The sequence below is a fragment of the Strix aluco genome, chromosome 3, assembly GCF_031877795.1.
Source record: "Strix aluco isolate bStrAlu1 chromosome 3, bStrAlu1.hap1, whole genome shotgun sequence".
In the NCBI taxonomy this organism is placed as follows: Eukaryota; Metazoa; Chordata; class Aves; order Strigiformes; family Strigidae; genus Strix; species Strix aluco.
Window position 1 is genome coordinate 59,743,770 of NC_133933.1, and position 18,595 is coordinate 59,762,364.

The following is an 18,595-nucleotide window of genomic DNA, read 5'->3' on the forward strand; positions in this document are numbered from 1 at the left end:
GCTCCTGGAAACCTGCAGAACCAAATGCTGTTTCCTTCACACATGCCTGGTATCCATCCAAGACACCCCAGATATTCCTTGGGAAGGCTCACACTTATGTTGTTGTCATCCTCTGAATAGTCATGCCAAGAATGTAGCCAAGAGATGGCCAATAGGTACATTCAGTCTGAAAGTGCCTGGGCAAGTCTGCAAGTTCCTTGGAGATAAAGGTGGGCTCTTTCTCTGTGCTCTGTGACAAGCTTAATCCTAATTCAAGATGGTCCTGGTAAACAGCGTCAGTTTGTATGAAAACGATTTCTCTTGTGTTTCTGGTCTCCCAAGGGGGTAAGTATCCCTGGAATGCTTTTAAACATGGGCCAGCTAGTTTCTTGCCAATAACCTCTCTATGTGAGATCAATGCAGTTTGCTTGCATCTGACAACAGTAAAAAGTCCTTTGCATTTAAAACAATTAAGTATTTTTGTGTGTGTATTTTTACAATGTCTGTCTTGTTTTCTGTACTTGCTGCCCTTTGGGAATTCCTCTAACTCCATGGCTTCTTTCCTTCTCTCCCAGCCCACTGGATGTAACAGGGAGACCTTTCATATTCTGGGGCAGGCTGGGAGTCCCTCACAGACTACAAAGCAGTTGTCAGATCATGGTTAGAAGTTGGATGGAGAATACAGAATGAAGCAGTGGATCTGTCTCCAGGATTAAAAGAATCATCTGGGAAAGGTCTGGGAAGTCTATGGATGGGACCTGGTATATGCATTGGGCAACTGCCAGATTTGCCCTGGACTTACTGCTAGCCAGAAAAGCAGATTCCCACCTTTACCTCATTTTCTTCACCTGAACCAGCAATGATGAGATGGAGCATATGTGTTGTGTGGAGCTGGAACAGGCTCATCCCTCCCAGGATGGGTTCTTGTACACTAGATGATGTTATCTGTGTCTCCCATGGTGGTGTGTTAGGCTGTGTGTGTCCTTATATCGGGAAACCTTTTAAGAATATTTGAAATTATATTTGCTGCATGACACCTTATTTTCTCTAAGGTTTATACAATGTACTACTGATAGGGCCTACCTATTCATAATGATGTATCACTATACTCACGTTTCAAAAGCAAAGAATTGAAACCCGTGCTGTCGGGTACTGAGCAGGTGACATACCTGCGCTGTTGCGCATGGCTAAGAGAGGAAGCGCTGTAAAATTGCAGTCCCGGGTGCGTGGAAGCTCGTTCACAGGGACCAGAAGGGGGCACAAATGCAAAAGTCACAGCACTGACAGTAGGTTCCCCGAAAATCGTCCGCAATAATTGAATTTGCTTTCCCTTAAAAACAACAGAAACACGTAACAGGTGGCAAATTAATATTAGTGGCAAAATTAATCACGAAGGGGTTTAGGAGCACCCAGGAATACCACGTGGCTGTAGGAAGTTCATTCTATGGTTTTCTGCATTGTGCTACAGGCTGTGGCAGGGATCAGAGGTGTTACTTTTCACTCAAGATTGCTAATTCAACGTGTGCCTACGCTGGGACAAGTAAAGGCCACATCGGAAGCATCAGTTTGGCATTTATTAAATTCTACATTACTGATTTTGTGACCTAGACACCTTTAAAAAGGAATTTCAGTTTGTAACTTTGCCCTACAACAGCACCACCCTAGGAGATACTCGGGCGGCGTTTAGCCATGCAGGCAGGTAACAACTCCCATAAACCTTCCATCTCTCCCCATTTTTGGCGTTGTGTTCCAGGTGCTCGGTCACATCTTCCCCCCCGCCCCCCGGATGCCTACCGCCGTTGCCCCGCCCGCCCCGCCACTGCCGCCCGGGGGGCAGCTCCCGCGCCGCCGCCGGAGCGGGGGGGGGGGGGGGGGGGCAGGGCCGCGGGCGCGCCCGCGCCAGCCGACCAATGGCAGCCTCCAACACGTAGGCCTGGCCCGCGCGGGCTGGCCCTGGCCAATAGGCGCGCCCCATGCAAAACAGCGCGCCGCGGGACGGCGATCATGGGCTCCGCCGCAAGGGCGGCGGCGCGCGCGGGGCCGCTGCGGGGGGCTGGCGACGCCGCCGCCGTAACCGGCAGGGCGGGGGCCGCTGAGCCCTGTGTCCCCCCTCCCCGCTTCTTCGGTACGCGGCGTCTGCCGGCTCATTTCACGGGAGCGGGCAGAGGCGGGGTGGAGTGGGGGAGAACACAAACTACCGACGTGCCGTTTCGCTAACTCATTCATTAACGGAGCCCCCACACTCCCGCAGACGTGTCCCGTCCCGTCCCGACGGCCGCAGCCCTCCCGCTTCTGGGGCGAGGGCAGGGCCGCACCCTCCCCGCCAGCGCGGGACCCGCCGCCCCTATGACCAGACCCGCGAACGGGGACCAGCCGCTGAGCCCGCGCCACCGGCGCCGCGGGCTGCAGCCGCGGGGAGGGGCGGGCTCGGGGCCCGGGCGGGCGCTACCGGCGCCGGGGCTTGGGCCACGCGTGTGTTCCGCCACGCCGGCGCGTCCCGCGGCCTCTCCGCACCCCCAGCGCCGCGCGAGTGGGCGCGCTGGTGCGTTACCGGCTGCTCACGGTGGTACCGCGACCTCCGGGGGGGGTGGGGGTGAGGCTGGCTCCCCCGTGCGTGCTGCCGGCGGGGCGGGGCGGCCCGGCCGCGCTCCCTCCGCCCGCAGCCCCAGACGTCGGAGGGACGGTTGGGGTCCGGCCCCCCACCCCCACCCCCGCGCGCGAGGAATCTCCCCACGCGCGCCCCTGGGGGCGGTGGGCGCGCATGCGCGGGGGCCCAGCGCGGGCCGGCGGAGCGGCGGCGGCGGCCGGAGAATGTCGGGCGCGCGGGGCGGTGGGCGCGTGGCCCCTCCCCTCAGCGGGCGCGCGGCAGCCGCAGCGGCGGTGGCGGGAGGGGGGGGGGCAGGAGGAGGAGGAGGAGGCGGCGGCGGCGGCGAGGAGGCGGCGCCTGTGTCGGCGCTGGAGGTTGTGTCCTTCCTGGGGAAGCTGCTGTGCGCAGTCGCGGCGCTGAAGGCGGCTCTGTACCTGCTCCGCAGAGTGTGTCTAGCGATGGCCTGGAAGTCGGGAGGCGCCAGCCACTCCGAGCTCATCCACAACCTCCGCAGTGAGTCCGGGGCGGGGGGCGCCGGCCGGCGGGACCGCTCCCCGCCTCCGCCGCGGGGGTGACCGTTACCGGCCGCACGCACTTCGCATTCCCGCGGCGCCCGCCCCGCCGCCAACTGTCAAGGAGCCGCGCCGGCGGGGGGAGGAGGCGAAGGCGGCGCCCAGCCGGGGGGTGTGTGTCTGGGTGTCCGTTCGGGTCCCTCCCGGGAGGGCGCGGCGAGTGGCGGCGCCGCCGCCGTCCCGCAGCCGGGCGGAGGGCGGCGGCCGCTGGCGCAGGGCGGGCCCGGGCTGTTGTTGCGGGAGGCGATGCGGCGGGAGGGGCGGCGCCGATGGCGGTCCCGAAGGGGAAGCGCTCTGCGGCGGCTGTTGTCAGCCGGCCGCCTCCCCGCCCCCCTCCCCGGCCCCGTTCCCGCCGCCTCGTCTCCGTCTTGCTCGTCGCGCTCTTGTGCGAGCTGAGGCGGGGCCGCGGCGGCAGCTCCCAGGGCCCGGGATCCTCCGCACGCACCGGGCTCGGCGGCCCGCGGGCTTCGCTCCGGCCGCCTCTGCCGCTCAGCCCGGCCGGCGGGCGGTGGGGAGCGGCGGCCCGGCGCAGGGCGGGCAGCGGCCGTCCTTCGGTCCTTCAGGCCCCGGCTAAAGGCAGGGGGAGCTTGCCCGGGTTTGGGAAAGGCGCCGAAGAGGCCGGGGTTGTTTTTGTTGGGTGAAAGGGGCCTGTGGCAGCAGTGACCCGCTCGCGAGGTCCGAAATGCTCGCTTTTGGCCCCCGCCCCGAATTGCTCCTTTCGAAGAGGTGGGCTAGGATCGCGGGGAGGGGAGAGGAGAGAAGCGGAGCTGCCGAGGTGACGGACTCCTGCTGTTGCCGAGCTTTCCGGTGACTGCCGGGGCCTTGGCGTTCCTTGCCCTTACCGGAGGTTTGTGCCGTCCCCCAGCTGAACGTGGAAGGTGTTGGGCGGGTGCTCTCCACAGCTGTTCTTCAGGACATCCTGAAGTCTGCAGGGACGCTTACATGTGATCCGGGCTGAGAGGACAGGGTGATAACACCTTCTCTATTCAGAGCTTCCATTTTTCATATTAGCCTCAGATTAATCTCTGTTAGATACACTTGTAGTCTCTCTGCTTTACTCCCGGTCTTTCCCTTCCTCTCTCTCCTCAAGTCTGTGTCTTAGACATAAAAAGATGTAGATTTGGAGCCTGCGTTATGGCAGTTGTCTCCTATTTTAGTGATGCTGCCAGACCACGGACAGCTTCACCTGTTTGGCCTCCTCATTATTTTGGAGACATGGGAGAACTATCCTTGTTGTTTTCTCCAGTCTGTCTGTGTTAGATCCTCTGATCCTGTGGTCTTTTCCAGTATTTTCTTTTGCCACTCTTTTCAGAACTCTTCCATCCAGTAGAGCAATGCATGCTGAAGTGACTTTTCAGTTTCACTGTAAAAACTGCTTGTTTAACAAATAATAACTTCTCTAGTTACCAGAGTTGCAGTGCATTTTTTTGTTTTGTTTTGCAGCTGTAAGGGCTAGAAGTACTGTTTTAGTGAAATTCTGTTCCCTTACACAGCAGGGGAAAACTTTCTGACGTAAATATGAATGTCAAGCTCCAAAATGTATCCAAAAAGTGATTACTACCAGAATTGTCTGTGGCTCTGAGAACCTGAAGGCAAAACTGATTTCTTTGTTGAAGAAAACAATGACAGCATTTTTCAACACATGGAAACTGTTTAGGGCTTTGCAAATAATAATAATGAAAAAGCTAAAAACCATTATAGTTAGTACACAGCATTAGTAGTATAGGAAGAGGAAAGTAAACTAGAAGTGTTTAATACTGTAATCTCAAAATATGCAGTGATGGTAATTACCTGGAAAATTACAGTCTGTAATTTCCCCCTCTCTGTTTTGCATATGCATGCCAAAATATTTTGAGAGGTGTTAAATAGTGGATTGGAAATAAAATGTTGCAGAGGCACAGAAGCTTTTGATCTTGCAGCAACGTTGTATTGTTGACCTCAGTGGGACTCCAGTGATGGCATTGGGCTTTATTGGTGCAGAGCAGTTGCAGGATTAAGGATGTAACTTTTAAGTAAGAGTTCTTCAGGTAAGATGATGCCTTGTTGTTAAGGTTGGGAACAAGTTTTAGCAGAAAGTACCCTTTAATATGGTATATAATCCTCTCAGATATGTTTTTAACAAACTTAGAAATAATTGGTTACAGAAAGACTAAAATGTTCTAGAGAATTCCTTTTCAGTAGTAGATCCCTCAATGTATTTTTTTTCTTTAAAAACAGCTAAGTAGCATAGCATTTCTAGCATTATTATGCTAGAAGTAAGAATGCAAGGCAGATGAGGTTAATTTGATGTTGTCTGAGTGTTTATCTTGTGTTTAACTTAGTAACTGTGTCTTTTAGTGTGTAATTTGCGTAACTTAAAATAAAGGAAATAATGCAGGTTGTAGTGACACACTATGTTTTCTTCTGCAGCAAAGCCTGGCTGAGAGATTCTCGCTCCTGCCCTTACACCACAAGTCTTCTCTTTGCTGTGCTTATAGAACTGCTTGTGAGGGAAGCTGTGTTGTAAGACTGGGTCACTTTCTCATTACTCCCCTTGTGAAACATCCAGTCTTAAACTCTTCAATATTTGTAAGCTGTTGTGCTATTATGGTTAGAGAAGCAGTGAACTTTGTTATGGGTATAAGTGGGCTAGGGAGAATGGGAACTTCTTAAACTGGTTTTGCTTCCAAAGAAAAACATCAGTGGAAAACTGTAGGGTACATGTTCTTTTCCTTTAAAACAGCTATAAAGATTATTCTTCATTATAAGTTGTTATCAACAGTTACTAAAGCTTCTTTTTTGTGGCAATAAAGTGCTCTGATTTCATGAAACTATATTAACATATGCTCATCTCTCATTTCACTGTTGCCTTAAGTATAGAATTAACTTTCCTGTAATGGTAATGATCATTGTGTTAGAGCAGTGGTAAGTGCTTTTATGTATTTGCATGTGGATTTTAGGCAAGTATTCTTTACAAGCCTTATCTTTACTTTCATGTCTTAAAAGGGACAAACTAATGAAGAGGGCCCTGGAACTCTGCATATTTTTCAGTGCATACTTAGAGACAAGTGACTGAAGAACGTTGCGTGACTTCTTGTTGTTTTGATTTTTTAGCTTCTTGTTGCACTGTAAACACATTCTTGCACTATTAATTTGAGACATCATAGATGCACAATTTGTGGCATACACAAAATAAACTTGCTTAAAATGCACTCTTTTCTTCACAACATAAATGCTGTCCTTGAACGTGCTGTTTCAACGAGGTGTTCAGCTGCTTTGTTTTCCCGTGATTCTCGAAACTACTTCTCATTTTAAAAAATACTTTTTTTTTCTCTGAATGTTTGATTATTCCAGCATTAGAGCTATTGAAACGATTACTCTGTAAAGGTGAAAAATATTTTTTAAATCTTTGTTTCTTCCTAACTGAAAATAGTTGAACACGTGCCTTCAAACTTGAGCAAACTTTCCCCTTAAAATATTTAAATGAAGATATTTTAGCAGGCAACACTTCTAGGCAACTATCTAAATGCAAGTTAATGTAGGGTTAGAAATCATTCTAAACATAGAAATAATTGACTGTGTTTAAATACATAACTCTGGAGTTTCTGTTTGGTAAGTACCTACCATATAGGGATGCTGAGAACACAGGAAAAGACTGGGTAATTGGTGACTTATTTACTGTTATCTCGCTTGGTTGAAGATCTTTCGATTCTAAATCTTCATCTTTTTCTCCCCTCTCTTTATTTTCAGTTATCTACTGTTCTCTCATCTCACTATTGGGTCATTTTGATCTCCTTCTGTCTTTCATACTTGGGCTCTTGCCAAGTCCTGTTACTTTACACGCCAACATCTTGGAAATCAGCTTTTTGTCCCCACCTGCAGAACTGAAAAATTGGTCCCTGTCCAATTCACAATCCATCAAAGTTAATTAAGTCTCCTTATCGCACCTCTCTTTCTCTCCTCCAATCAATGTGGTATGCTGCCATATGACAGTCTGTCTTTGCTTATTTCTCTGATCATGTTGTGTCAATGGTGTTATAACCATATATACATGGCTTTTGAATCCATGTTCCCAGGTGAAAGTGACGGTGATTTGACTGTGGCTAAAGTGCTGCATAATGTTAAACCATCTGTGGGCTTGTTTCCTGTTACACTTTTTTTCTCTTCCTCATCTAGTAAACTTGTATCACAGAAGTTAGCAACTGTCATTTATGAGATACCACAGATTCCTTAGAATTTCATGCCTCACTTGAGACCAGATTCCTAGTTTTTCAGTGTGAATGGTGTTTCAGTATATATTCAAATATTGTCAGGCTTTGCAAATTCTGTTCTTAGACGTGCTGAAGATATTTCTCCGAGTGTTTTATTATTTAGATGTTAAATAATTAAAAATGACATCTTGGCAAGTTTCATCATGGTGAAGGCTTATCTACAGTGAACCTTTGTTGCAGGTTTCTGATTTATGAGGACAAATCTCTTTGGGAACTGCTGTGAATGTGAAGGCATTGAATATGGCATGGCTAAGCCTAAGCTAGGTTCAGCAAGAACTAAACATTGTTTTTGTGTTGTTTTTTTCCCCTGCCATGTAATTTCACTTGGCTTATCTAAATCTCTTCTACATCTGTCTAATTTTGCTCAAGGAAGAGTAAAATGACTTGGATGAACGTGAAGAAGGGAAATAGCAATGGAAAATTAGACCAATAAAACCCACTTAACCCAAATTTAATATCTCCACTAAACAAGCAGTTATGCTGCCTGTTGTGTGCATTCAGTGAGTGCACCTCCTTCAACACCTATGTTGTATTGAGGCTTCAGTGATTAAGCGTTGTAACTCATGGCTGGGTAGTGAAACAGTTGAAAATTGAACTATTTTTTAAAATTAAAAATTAACATCTCCACTGATATAGTAGTTTAAGAATATCTAAAATGTCTTAAATTTACTTAATGTCTCAGGTGGCATAGAGTTGAAATTTGTGATGGTATTTTTTGGAGTGTTGAAATTTTTTTCAAATTTTGTTAGCAAGTAATTAGAATAATTGCCTAAAAGAGTTGCCACAAAACTTTTTTTTATTAGTGATTTAAGTATTTATTAGCAATTTGCCCATGTCACTGAAATGTTTTGAAGGAATTTCTACACCCTTGAACTTCTAAGAGTCAGGCCTTCAAGTAATTTAAAACAACACCTGAGAAGATACGAAATGTTAAAAGAAAGGAAAAATAAAATGTGATTAATGTTTTTAAAGTTATCTGTCTGTAAATTAGGATTGTATTCTTAACTGGTTCTTTGTTGTTGGCATTTCTTTTCCCCCCCTTGATGTAATGTTAAAAACATACCCATTTTTTCCCACAACCCCAAAATTCAGTGCAACAAAGTCTAAGTCCTCAGTCAACCAAGAAAAAAAAAGAGAGCATGTTTTTGGCTGCTTAGTTATGTCACAACACTTTATAATCAGTCATTTATTTTAAAAAGGTTTAGTTCTTTTGCTTGATTGAAGAATTTTATTTAATTTTGGTTTTGTCTCTGGATTTAATGGCATAATACTGTTTTTTCTGGTAGTCTGAAGCTGCCTAATAATCCATAGTAAAATGAAAATAATTTTGATGATCTGTCCATTACAGGTGATTACCGTTGCTTGTAGACATGTTAAAAAGGGAGAATCTCTTACATTTTAGTTTCAATATAACTCCAAGCTTTTCTTTTAATGCCACTATTTCTATCATCCTGATGTAGTATCAAGAGCCCACTAAGAGCTGTTAGTAAGCTTGGAAAGAAATGCATAATGTTTTGAATGATTGTTTCTGTGAATCTAATACGTCAAAGTCATGTTTATTAGTGTTGTTAAAACACTGTAAGTAAAAAATTTTTCTTAAGACTGTTACAAGATGAGGTTCATTTTATTAATGTTTTAAATTTTCATTTAAATTACTGAATTTTGGCAAAAATGGAGTAAGCTCTTTCAGAGCTTCAGACCAGTAAATTTTTGGAATGTTATCTCTCCTGGACTGGTTGACTTGTGAGTTAGTTTTAAGACTTCAGAATCTGAATATTGCAGCATTGGACTTGAGCACAAAATAGTTTTAAATGCTTGCACTGTTGAAATCTGAGAGATGGTCAGACAAATATAACTTGAGAAATTCTTGCTTATTTCTGCTAGTATGACAGCTTTGTGTCATTTTGTCACAAGTCGGTATGATGTTTCGCTGCTCTTTTGATCTTCCTCAGCTTTTGAGTAGTATTAGTACCTGTTTTAATGAAATCACATTCATAATAACAGACTGTTTACGTGGTCTGGCTGCTGCTTTTGACAGCATTGGCTTTTCTGAAAACAGGTCAGCAAAGTAGTTGCATGGAATCTGCTCAGTACAGTGTAAGATGTGCAGCATTTGCCTTTCTTTAAAGATCTGCTTAAAGCTATTGAAGTAGTCTTGCCTTGAGCCTTACTGTGAGGAGAGTTCCTTATCTACCTGTCCCATCCAGCTAAGTTTATCTTAACGTCTGAAACAGTTTTTAGTTATTACTCATGGTTATTGCTGCTTTGTATTGAACTCTTTAAGTTTTGACATTCCATGTGCTTTGTAAGTTAAGTTCAGCCTTCACAAACAGAGGGGTCAAGGTGTGCACAGAGGTGAAGACTCTCTCATCTGCACATAGGCGTTAAAGTTTATTGAGAAGTGCAGTTCTGTGTTCTCGCAGGCTGAATACAACCTTGAAGTCACTTTCTTCTTTCTTGTACTCCCAAAAGTTTCTTCACTCAGCTGCTGATACAGATTTAGACGAAATCAGCATAACGATTTCGATAAATGTGAGTACGTTATGGATGGCTTTTGTGATAAAGATATGTACTGTAGGACTACGAGCAAGGAGCTATCATGTCTTTCTCCATCCCCAGTGAAGAAAATGGTTAATACCAACTTTGCAACATTGGTCTACAGTATGATGGAGCAATACAGCTGTGGTTAAATATGTCTAAATTAGTTATCTGCAGACTTTCAGATTCATGAAAATGAATAGAGAGCTCTTATCCATTATACCAAAATGGACAGGTTGTTTTTGAAGGTGATTGTTATTAAATAGGGAGTACTTCCATAAAGTAGAAGTGAAATTTTGGAGGGTAAGTTTGTATTTAACTGAATCTTGAGTCTGTAAACTAGTTTGTGTTGAACCTAGCTTTTGGTTCCCATGTGGTTTTACCTCTGCATGTTTTGACTAGCATTTAGATGCTAATTTACTATTATTTTTAAAATTATTTGATTTTATTTTTAATTTCTGCCTCTTTGGGATTTTCATGGGATTTGATCTTTGTGTTTAATTTCTGGACTTTAAGATTAGTTCTAATGGACCGTTGTTTTCCTCAGTCTTTCTGTTGTTGTGTTACCGAATGGCAGACTCAACCGATTCCTTCCAGTTAGCTGTATGGAACATTCTGTTTGAGTAATGTATTATTGTGAATCCAAATCCTAGTGATAACAGACGTGCAGCTGAATGTTTGAGGCAGATACTCCTAAATTATCGGCAAAGCACAAGAGTTTGTATGTATGAGCTGTTTAAAAAACACTTGTTTGCAAACACCTACTTTCAGTTTCTTTAGCACAAAGAGCTTTGTATGTTTTCGGGTCAGTGTCCTTTATTGGATCTTGGGATGCTGATCCATCACTTCTTGTTCAAAGTGCTTTCTTTGTGTTGATGATTTATAGTAAAACCTTCCTATGCTCATTACTTAAATAAAATGCTATTAACTGAATTGCTTTCTTTACCATCTTTTTTCCTTCCTCTCCCCACACAAAAAGACCCTGGCCTTAAAAACAGTAGTTGATCAGTCGCTTAAAACCAACTAGCTTCATATTGCTTGAAAATGAAGATGTGGTTCGGCTCCAGCCCACTTTCCTCTTGAAAGTTGCTAGCTGGTTTGCGTGGGTCAGATGGAGGCATCTGGAAACTGTTATTTGTCATTTGAGTAATTTTAACCTACTTGATTTCATCTTGTGTAATATAGAGCTGTAGGTGCTTTGCATCATGCTTTAAGATTTCTATGATTTAAAAATATCACTGTTTTGCTGAAAAGTCATCTTCATAAGCAAAGTACTCTGCAGTGGCTATGGAGAGCGTAATCTGGGGAGAAGCTGAACCATGTGGATGCTGAAATAGTCCCACTGTAGACGGTTTTGGGATCTGTGTGAGCATTTTGTTTATGTAAAGCCAGCAAGAGGAGGTGTTTGAGTAGCTGTTTATAGTTTGTATAGTAAGCTTGTGTGCTGGATTTTATCATGTGGTTATGAGACATTCTTTTTCTGATCTGGAAGCTAGTGTTGGTGTAGATGTTGATTGCTAGTATTCTGTGGTTTGGTTGGAAACTTGTTTGTCAACAGTCAGGATACCATCAGTGATGTAAGCAGTTCTTTGAAAGATAAGCACTTCAGTAAGGCATTTGTTGCTAAATTAAAAGATAGGTTGTTTACTTGTTGAAAGTCCATGGTGTCTTTTCAGACTTTAGCTCTTTTTTTCTTGCTCTCTGACAGCCAACTGCCCAGTTTCCCAGGTTACATTCAACAGTGGTATATTTCCACCTTCAAATCCAAAGAGCTCTGTGAGCTCTTTTCCTGTTTTCATGGTGTTATTTGTGGAAAAGAAGCAGACCAGGGTGAGTTTTCAAAACATGCTCCAATTATGTCAAGTTGTCATTGCCGCAGCCTCTGCACAGAGCAACTCTTGAACTCTGCAGGCCGTGCTCCACTCTTAAGTGGTTACTTTGAGGCTTCAGCCCTTAGAGGCTTAGGAGTTGTGCTAATATAACTCTAATAAACAGAGTTTACTTTTGATTTTAAGCTGTAAACTGGTTTGTTTGTGTATTAGCCTTTACTTGTAGACACTTTAGTATTTGATTTGTTTGCAGTACTGATTATCAGTCTTGAAACCCAGCAGTCTCCTCAAGGAGAGTCTTCTGTGCATATTTTCATTGGAAAGGATAATCAACCTATATGTATTTAATTGTGAATTATTTTCCTGCAAAATATAACTTCCATTTAAGATTTAGAAAATGTTTAGCATTGCCATTTTATTAATAAATAATTTACTGTTGTCTTGTTTCTTTGGCACTTAGAGATGGCATGAATGTAGAGCGTCTTCTTTGCAATATAAACTTTTATTTACTGGCTCTTTTAGGGGATATACTTGTTTTCTGGTCTTAATTCAGAATCTGATAGAGATTTGTTCCGGACAGAATTAAGATCCTGGCAGTTGATCACCTTGGGACTGACTACAGCAGGAAGGAAAGGACTTCCATGGTAGTTTAGTACCTTGCAGTTGCTATGTTTCTCTATAGTCGACCATGAGACTAAGAAAAATTCTTTTTGTTATCAACACAGAAAAAAATACTACAAAGTCAATATTGACTTTACTGTTTCAGGCTTGATTGCTTTTCTTAAATCCTACCTAAAATTTGTTGTTGTCTGCATTGTATAATAAGCAAATTTGAAAAGCAGACTTAATCTATAAGGGGATAATGTGATGCCCTGTAATTCCACGTTCATAGCTGAGAGGGTGTATTTTTTATGAAGAGGGAGCATTATTCAATAAATAAAGTACATGGCCGAGACATGAGATCCAGCTTCTTTCACTGGTTCTGCTGGGAACTCTGAGCATGGGTAACTTGCTTAACTTCTTATTTACTGATGAAAAAGATGACATTAATCAAAGACAGTCTAACAGTCAACAAATCTCATGAGTGTTTGCTGAATGAAAGCATCCTGAATGTTCAGGATTTGTAGACTATTAGTAACTACTGTTTTCAATTTTTTTTTTTGTCATTTGCCTGTCAGTGTAAGCATCACACTTGATAAAGTTATATGTACTTCAGCTGCAACTAAGTTTTGTACTTTGTTTTGCACAGACATCTATAGACATTCTCTGCCACAGAGCTCTTATACTCTGATTACCCATTCTTCCCCAACTTGTTTAAAACGTATAAGTAATAGAATGGAGGCAAAATAAAATTTATAAATGCTGAGGTGCAGAAAGACTATGGGAATAGGTGAGAGAGGTGGCAGGCATGGAGTTTTGTAAAAAGGGCAAACAGATTATGGGTAACGTGAAAGAAGAGGTTTGAAAGAAGCCTGCAGTCACAGCAGTCCAGAGGAGGTTCCCTGAAAACTAGAGGAGGTTCTCAGCCATACCAGAGGGTGCTGCAGTTGCTCTTTCAAGCTGGGGGCTTGATTTCTGTATTCTCTGCATGGTTTTTTTCCCCCAAGACAAGAGGAAAGAGCAGATGGCTACCTATAGCTTCTAGAATGTATGCATCTATCTTCACAATACACAATCTCAAGGAATAAATCGCTATTTCAGATCTTTCTCGAGTGCTTTTCAGCTGCTGCTTTTTGACCTTCTTTCTGCCCCCCAGAACCTTTCTGTTTTTACTCCTGTTATAATCAGCTTTGCTTATTCTCCTGTCTCTATTTTTAAGTGCATTTATTTTAGAGATACTAATTTCTTAGTGATACCTAATGAGAATCTAACAGTAAGATACTTTGTTTCTATGCTTTGTTCACAGAACTGATATAAAACTAATTCCAAGTGGTCGGGGAAAACTAATTTTTTTTTTCCTGCTATCTTATATTGTCAGTGCCAGTGTGTTAAAGGATTGATTTATTTGTTTTCTTTTGGGGTACAATTTTGCTCAGTAAGTAAACTTACGAACTGCTGCAAATGCCTGCTGTCTCAGATTTTAAAACTTGCATTGAAATGAGGAGTTTCCTCTAACTGAAGCTGTAGTATACAATTCTAAATGAAGTCAAAGCACAGGATATGTGTATTGTGTGTAGTCTGTGAGAGGAGTATGTGCTTTTCCTGGAATTTATCAGATATAGAAATAATTCTAAAAAAGAATATTTTTTTTTAAAAGCATTATTCTTTTCCTTAATAACTTGGTAGTGTATTCCTACTGCAGTTCTACTTGAGACTTTGTCTTCAGACCAAAAAGCAAAATTACTTGGGGAGTTGTTTTGTTCTCTATGTTATATAGGATAATTAAACCCTGAACACGGGTAGATAAGAAGAACCAAGAGAAAACCCCATGATTGATAAGGGTAGTTGAGAGCACACTGTAAACAGCCAGGGAAGCCTCTGCAGAAGTTAGCCTGGGCCTGGGCACAGGTGTGTTAGTATTGGTAGTACTTGGAAAAAAAAACCACTGATGCAACTTCAGTTAGGATAATCTTACAGAAGCTCCTTAATCTGATTTTTATGTTACTACATTTTGGATTAGGTTTTAAAGGTGCTCAAATTATCTGTTTTTTTCCTTTTAAGTGTAATTTTCCAAATAATCTTCCTTAGTTCAGTGAAGCAATCCATTGTTGAAATTTCAGCTGTTTATAGTTTATATTGTGTCTTTTAATGCAAGTGATTAATTTCTTCCATTTGTTTTCTAAAGTTTTCTGTTACTCGTAAATGTCTCTTCAGAACTTTAAAAAAAGAATTATCAGTGTTTAAAAAAGCTTCAATAACATTGCATGGGAAAATGGCTGCACTGCACAGTGCTTCTGACATTTTCCATGCATGTGCGCTTACATTTTATTTTGAAAAGTGAACAAAGATTCAAAGTGCTTGATATAAAAACTCTTTGGCCTCAGTCTGCCCCAGCATAAGAATTCTGATTCTGTAGGAGTTTCTTTACAAAATGATTTTTTTCTTTTGCCAACACAAAAGAGAAACAGATCTTGAAAATAAAACACTGAGCAAGGATGCTGCAGCTTCACATTTTTAACCCGTTTTTGTATATTTTTCAATAATTACTCACTTATAGCTTCTCAGAAACATGAAGTATATCTCGTTTGGTGTGTAGTAACATCAGTTTCTTACTGACTGTGTTTTCAGGAATATCAAAGGTATGCATGAAGTTGAGTTTTTCTAAGGGCTAGATCTTTGCAAATGGTCTCTACAGTTGTTTCAGAAGAGCATCTGTAACTGCTGGGAAAGTCTTGTTCAAACTTCACTGGCTTAAGCGTTGTTTGACCTATGGACCACAGCTTAAATTCTAGTATGATGAGGGTTAGAGAGGGTAAGGTAACATGATTTCTTGCAATATTGGGAATATATTAATGTATTTCACCTGCTCTTGCACCGCAGAAGAGAATGCCTTCAACTTTATTCATTTATTTGTTTATAGAAAATGGAATAATCAAATCAGACAAGGTATTTGAAGTAATGCTGGCTACAGACCGTTGCCACTATGCAAAATACAACCCTTATATGGATTCTCCACAGTCTATAGGTAAGAGGATCTTGTAAAAATGATTGTTCTGATTTGTATAACTGTGACTGCCTTTGTCATACATCTGTTAAAAATGTGAACATATTTTTTTTAAAATTTGGAACCTTGTTTAGTTCTTTATCAGTTTATTCAATACCTTTTAACTAAGTTTCAGTTTGTTATGGAATGCAACTAGCATAATTGGATACATCAAGCAGATAGATGCTCTTTAGTCAATATGTGCAAATATGTTTTTATTTTTTAAACCACAGCAATTTGTGGTGGTGCAGCTGATGTTTAAATACTTTAAAAAATAATTTGTATCCACTTCATCAGAAACAGTCTGTCTCTTTGCAGAAATGATTCAGTTGAGATCAATACAAAGTTTCTTAAACCTTTACATGAGATTTTTGTAATATGAAAATAGGCTTTAAATGGGAAGATATACTGATAGGACAGTTGTTTTCCATCCAGATCCCAGTTTTATCTTTCCAAGACAGGAGAATGAATTATGCAAATGTACTAAATTTGTTGTTGTTGCTTTAATAGTGGGTGGTAAGAACTGTGAATTGTAATGGGAATTTATTATTTATATAGAAAAGTTCTTGATTTTTTTTTTTCTTTAATACTGGTGAAAATTACGAATTGTGTTAGGGTTTTATTAGTTATATAGGCAAATTCAGAAATCTCTTAAGATACTTGCATACTTCTCAAACAAATATAGGTGAGTGTTTCTCCATGGTTTCTCATAGGTGAGTGCTGTTTGCAAAATAGATGAGGTTATTGTCTCTAGAAGTTGTATGGTTCCCACCACATCAAACTCAAACTAATAAATTTAGGTTTTTACATAGGGACTGAGTGAAAAAGGCATTAAGTTATTCTGGGAGACATTACTCTTTATGTTCTTGATCAAGCTAAGGGATGACATTACTCTTCACTACTTGATCAAGCTAAGGCAATATAGTGACAAAATGGAGATTGTAACTGAGATCAAGGATAGAACCCTTTTTCTTTTTTTTTTTTTTTTTTCCTTCCTGTCCACAGTTGACATGGCATAGCTTTTAGATGATTTACTTTAGCTCACTTCTGAAGTAGACTACCTATGTAACTGGGGGTGTGTGTGTGTGTAGTGTCCTGAATGAGAGTGACAATTAAGGTATTGCATTTTACAGCCAAGGTAATAAAGATCGTAAGATCGTCTGACCAATGATCAACATGTTCTTCCATTCTCTTGTTTTACAGGTTTCCAAGCAACAATCAGTGCTCCCCATATGGTAAGCTTTAAACTTATGTGATTAGTATAGGTGACTTTATAAACATCCAAATGCTTTTGAAATAAAAATCCTAGCAAATTTAATGAACAGTTGATGCAGTGATGCTGTTGTGAACTGTCTAGTGGGAGGGCACAGAGAAGATGGAGATGCACAGTGATAGGATGAGGGGCAGTGGACAAAAATGCAATGTGGGAAATTCTGATTAGTTTCTAGGCTGAAAAAAATGTCCCATTGAGGGTAGTTAAGCACTGGAACAGGCTTTGCAGATTGTAGAAATTCTGTTCTCAGATATTCAAAGAAGCTGACTGGACAGGGCTCTAAGCAGCCTAATTTAAATTGAGCCCATGTTGAAAGAGGATTGGACCATAGGATTTCCAGAGATCTTTTCCAACCTAAATTACTCTGACTCTGTAACTTAAAAATATAAGAATTCAGGAGTTGATAACAGTGATTTCTATGGTGTGGTATTGCTGTAATGCCTTTAATTCTTTGGGCAGGAAAAAAAACCCCAACATTGTACTGAGATGCAGGTTTTTTGCCAAGTGGTTTGAGAGTAGGGCATCCATGACTGAGCATTAAGAGGGGATTTCAGTATATAGATCTAGCACGGACATAATTTTTCTGTGTTTCTTTATTTGAGATGAAGGATGAATAGAAGCATAACTTTTGTCCTTGCAGTGTTTGGAAAGTGTGAAAACATAGTAAAAGTCTGCTTCTCTTGTCTAAAAACTACCTAGTTGGGTTAGAATTTACTTAGATATCAATATAAAAAACCCCAGGAATTTTCTATAGAAATGTAATGATTTTGTTCAAGGAAAGAGATGAAGTAGTACTGTGGCTAAGGGAGAAAATAAGAATTATGTTTTCATAATTTTAACTCACCTAAGTCATTATCTTTGAAGTATCATATGCTTAGCACTAGTAGTTTGTGAAGTGTTAGAGCAAAAAGGAAATATATCCTCTAAGCAAATGTTAACAATAAATGTTCTAACTATTTCTGTTTTCTGGGTGTGATGGATTAAACCGTAAGATTGTGGTAATGGCTATCTCTGAAACATTAAAGAATTATTTTTTTAGTGTGCCGTCTAAGCCTAGTTGGTGTAGTGATCCACCATGTAGGAAAGCAAAACTCATGAAGTATGTCTGTAGACTACTGCATTTCATAGATGAGCCTGGCTATCTGCCCTTTAAAAAGACAACTTCTTTTTCCTACTCTTTGATTCAGCAAATGTGCAGGTAATACAAGGGGTAGTTTTAATAGCTGTTTTCCTTGTTGTTCCAGAGCTGCCTTCTTCCTAGCTAGCCTCTGTCCCAGCTTATTTCAATATATATATAGCATAATGATAAGCTAAATTCTTTATGGGCCATATACTGCTGGAACAGTAAGAGCTACCAGACCTGAAGATGATTAAATTGATTTATGGTGTCACTTCCGATAATTATATATAATCTGAGTGTGTGCTAGAAGCTTGAATGGTCAGATAAGTTTATATCTATATATACTAAAAAACGTATGTATACACACACACACAATTTGTTGAAGTCAATTAAATACCAATGACTGTATCATGTAGTTAACTCCCCCCCCACACACTTTTTTTGTAATAGAAAATAATTCTGAAATTTCTTATATGAATCATCAGTGCATTACCCGAAATCACTGAAGAAATGAACATATATTGGGTAAAATAGACACTTAAAATATTTTGAAATTTTCTGTTTGTCATCCTCTCCTAGCACGCATATGCTCTTGAACTTCTGTCTGATCAGTTACATGAAGGAGCTAAAGCACTTGATGTAGGATCTGGAAGTGGAATCCTTACAGCATGCTTTTCACGAATGGTGAGATATTTAGTTTAACCACTTGACCGTCAGAACTGCTTGAACTGCAGCATAACTCTGAATTAAAGGGGGAAAAAAGCATCTTTTGTACAGTGGACTGATGTATCATACTGGCTGTGA

At 41.6% G+C, this 18,595-nt stretch overlaps 1 protein-coding gene across 6 annotated transcripts in view; it reads left to right on the top strand.

Moving 5' to 3' along the window:
• Positions 1–2,769: 2,769 nt before the first annotated feature.
• PCMT1 (protein-L-isoaspartate (D-aspartate) O-methyltransferase) overlaps positions 2,770–18,595 on the top strand; it is a 35,608-nt gene continuing 19,782 nt past the window's right edge. For 3 of the 6 annotated variants that reach the window (XR_012622523.1, XM_074818742.1, XM_074818741.1), the window contains exons 1-4: positions 2,770–3,079; positions 15,276–15,380; positions 16,602–16,633; positions 18,371–18,475. Coding sequence is in view for 5 of the 6 variants with exons in the window: in XM_074818742.1 (XP_074674843.1) it covers positions 2,791–3,079; positions 15,276–15,380; positions 16,602–16,633; positions 18,371–18,475 (531 nt within the window). In the remaining variant the exon portion in view is untranslated. Of the gene's footprint in view, positions 3,080–11,273; positions 11,757–15,275; positions 15,381–16,601; positions 16,634–18,370; positions 18,476–18,595 lie in introns of those variants that run through there. The other 3 variants (XM_074818743.1, XM_074818745.1, XM_074818746.1) reach the window with 3 other exon arrangements.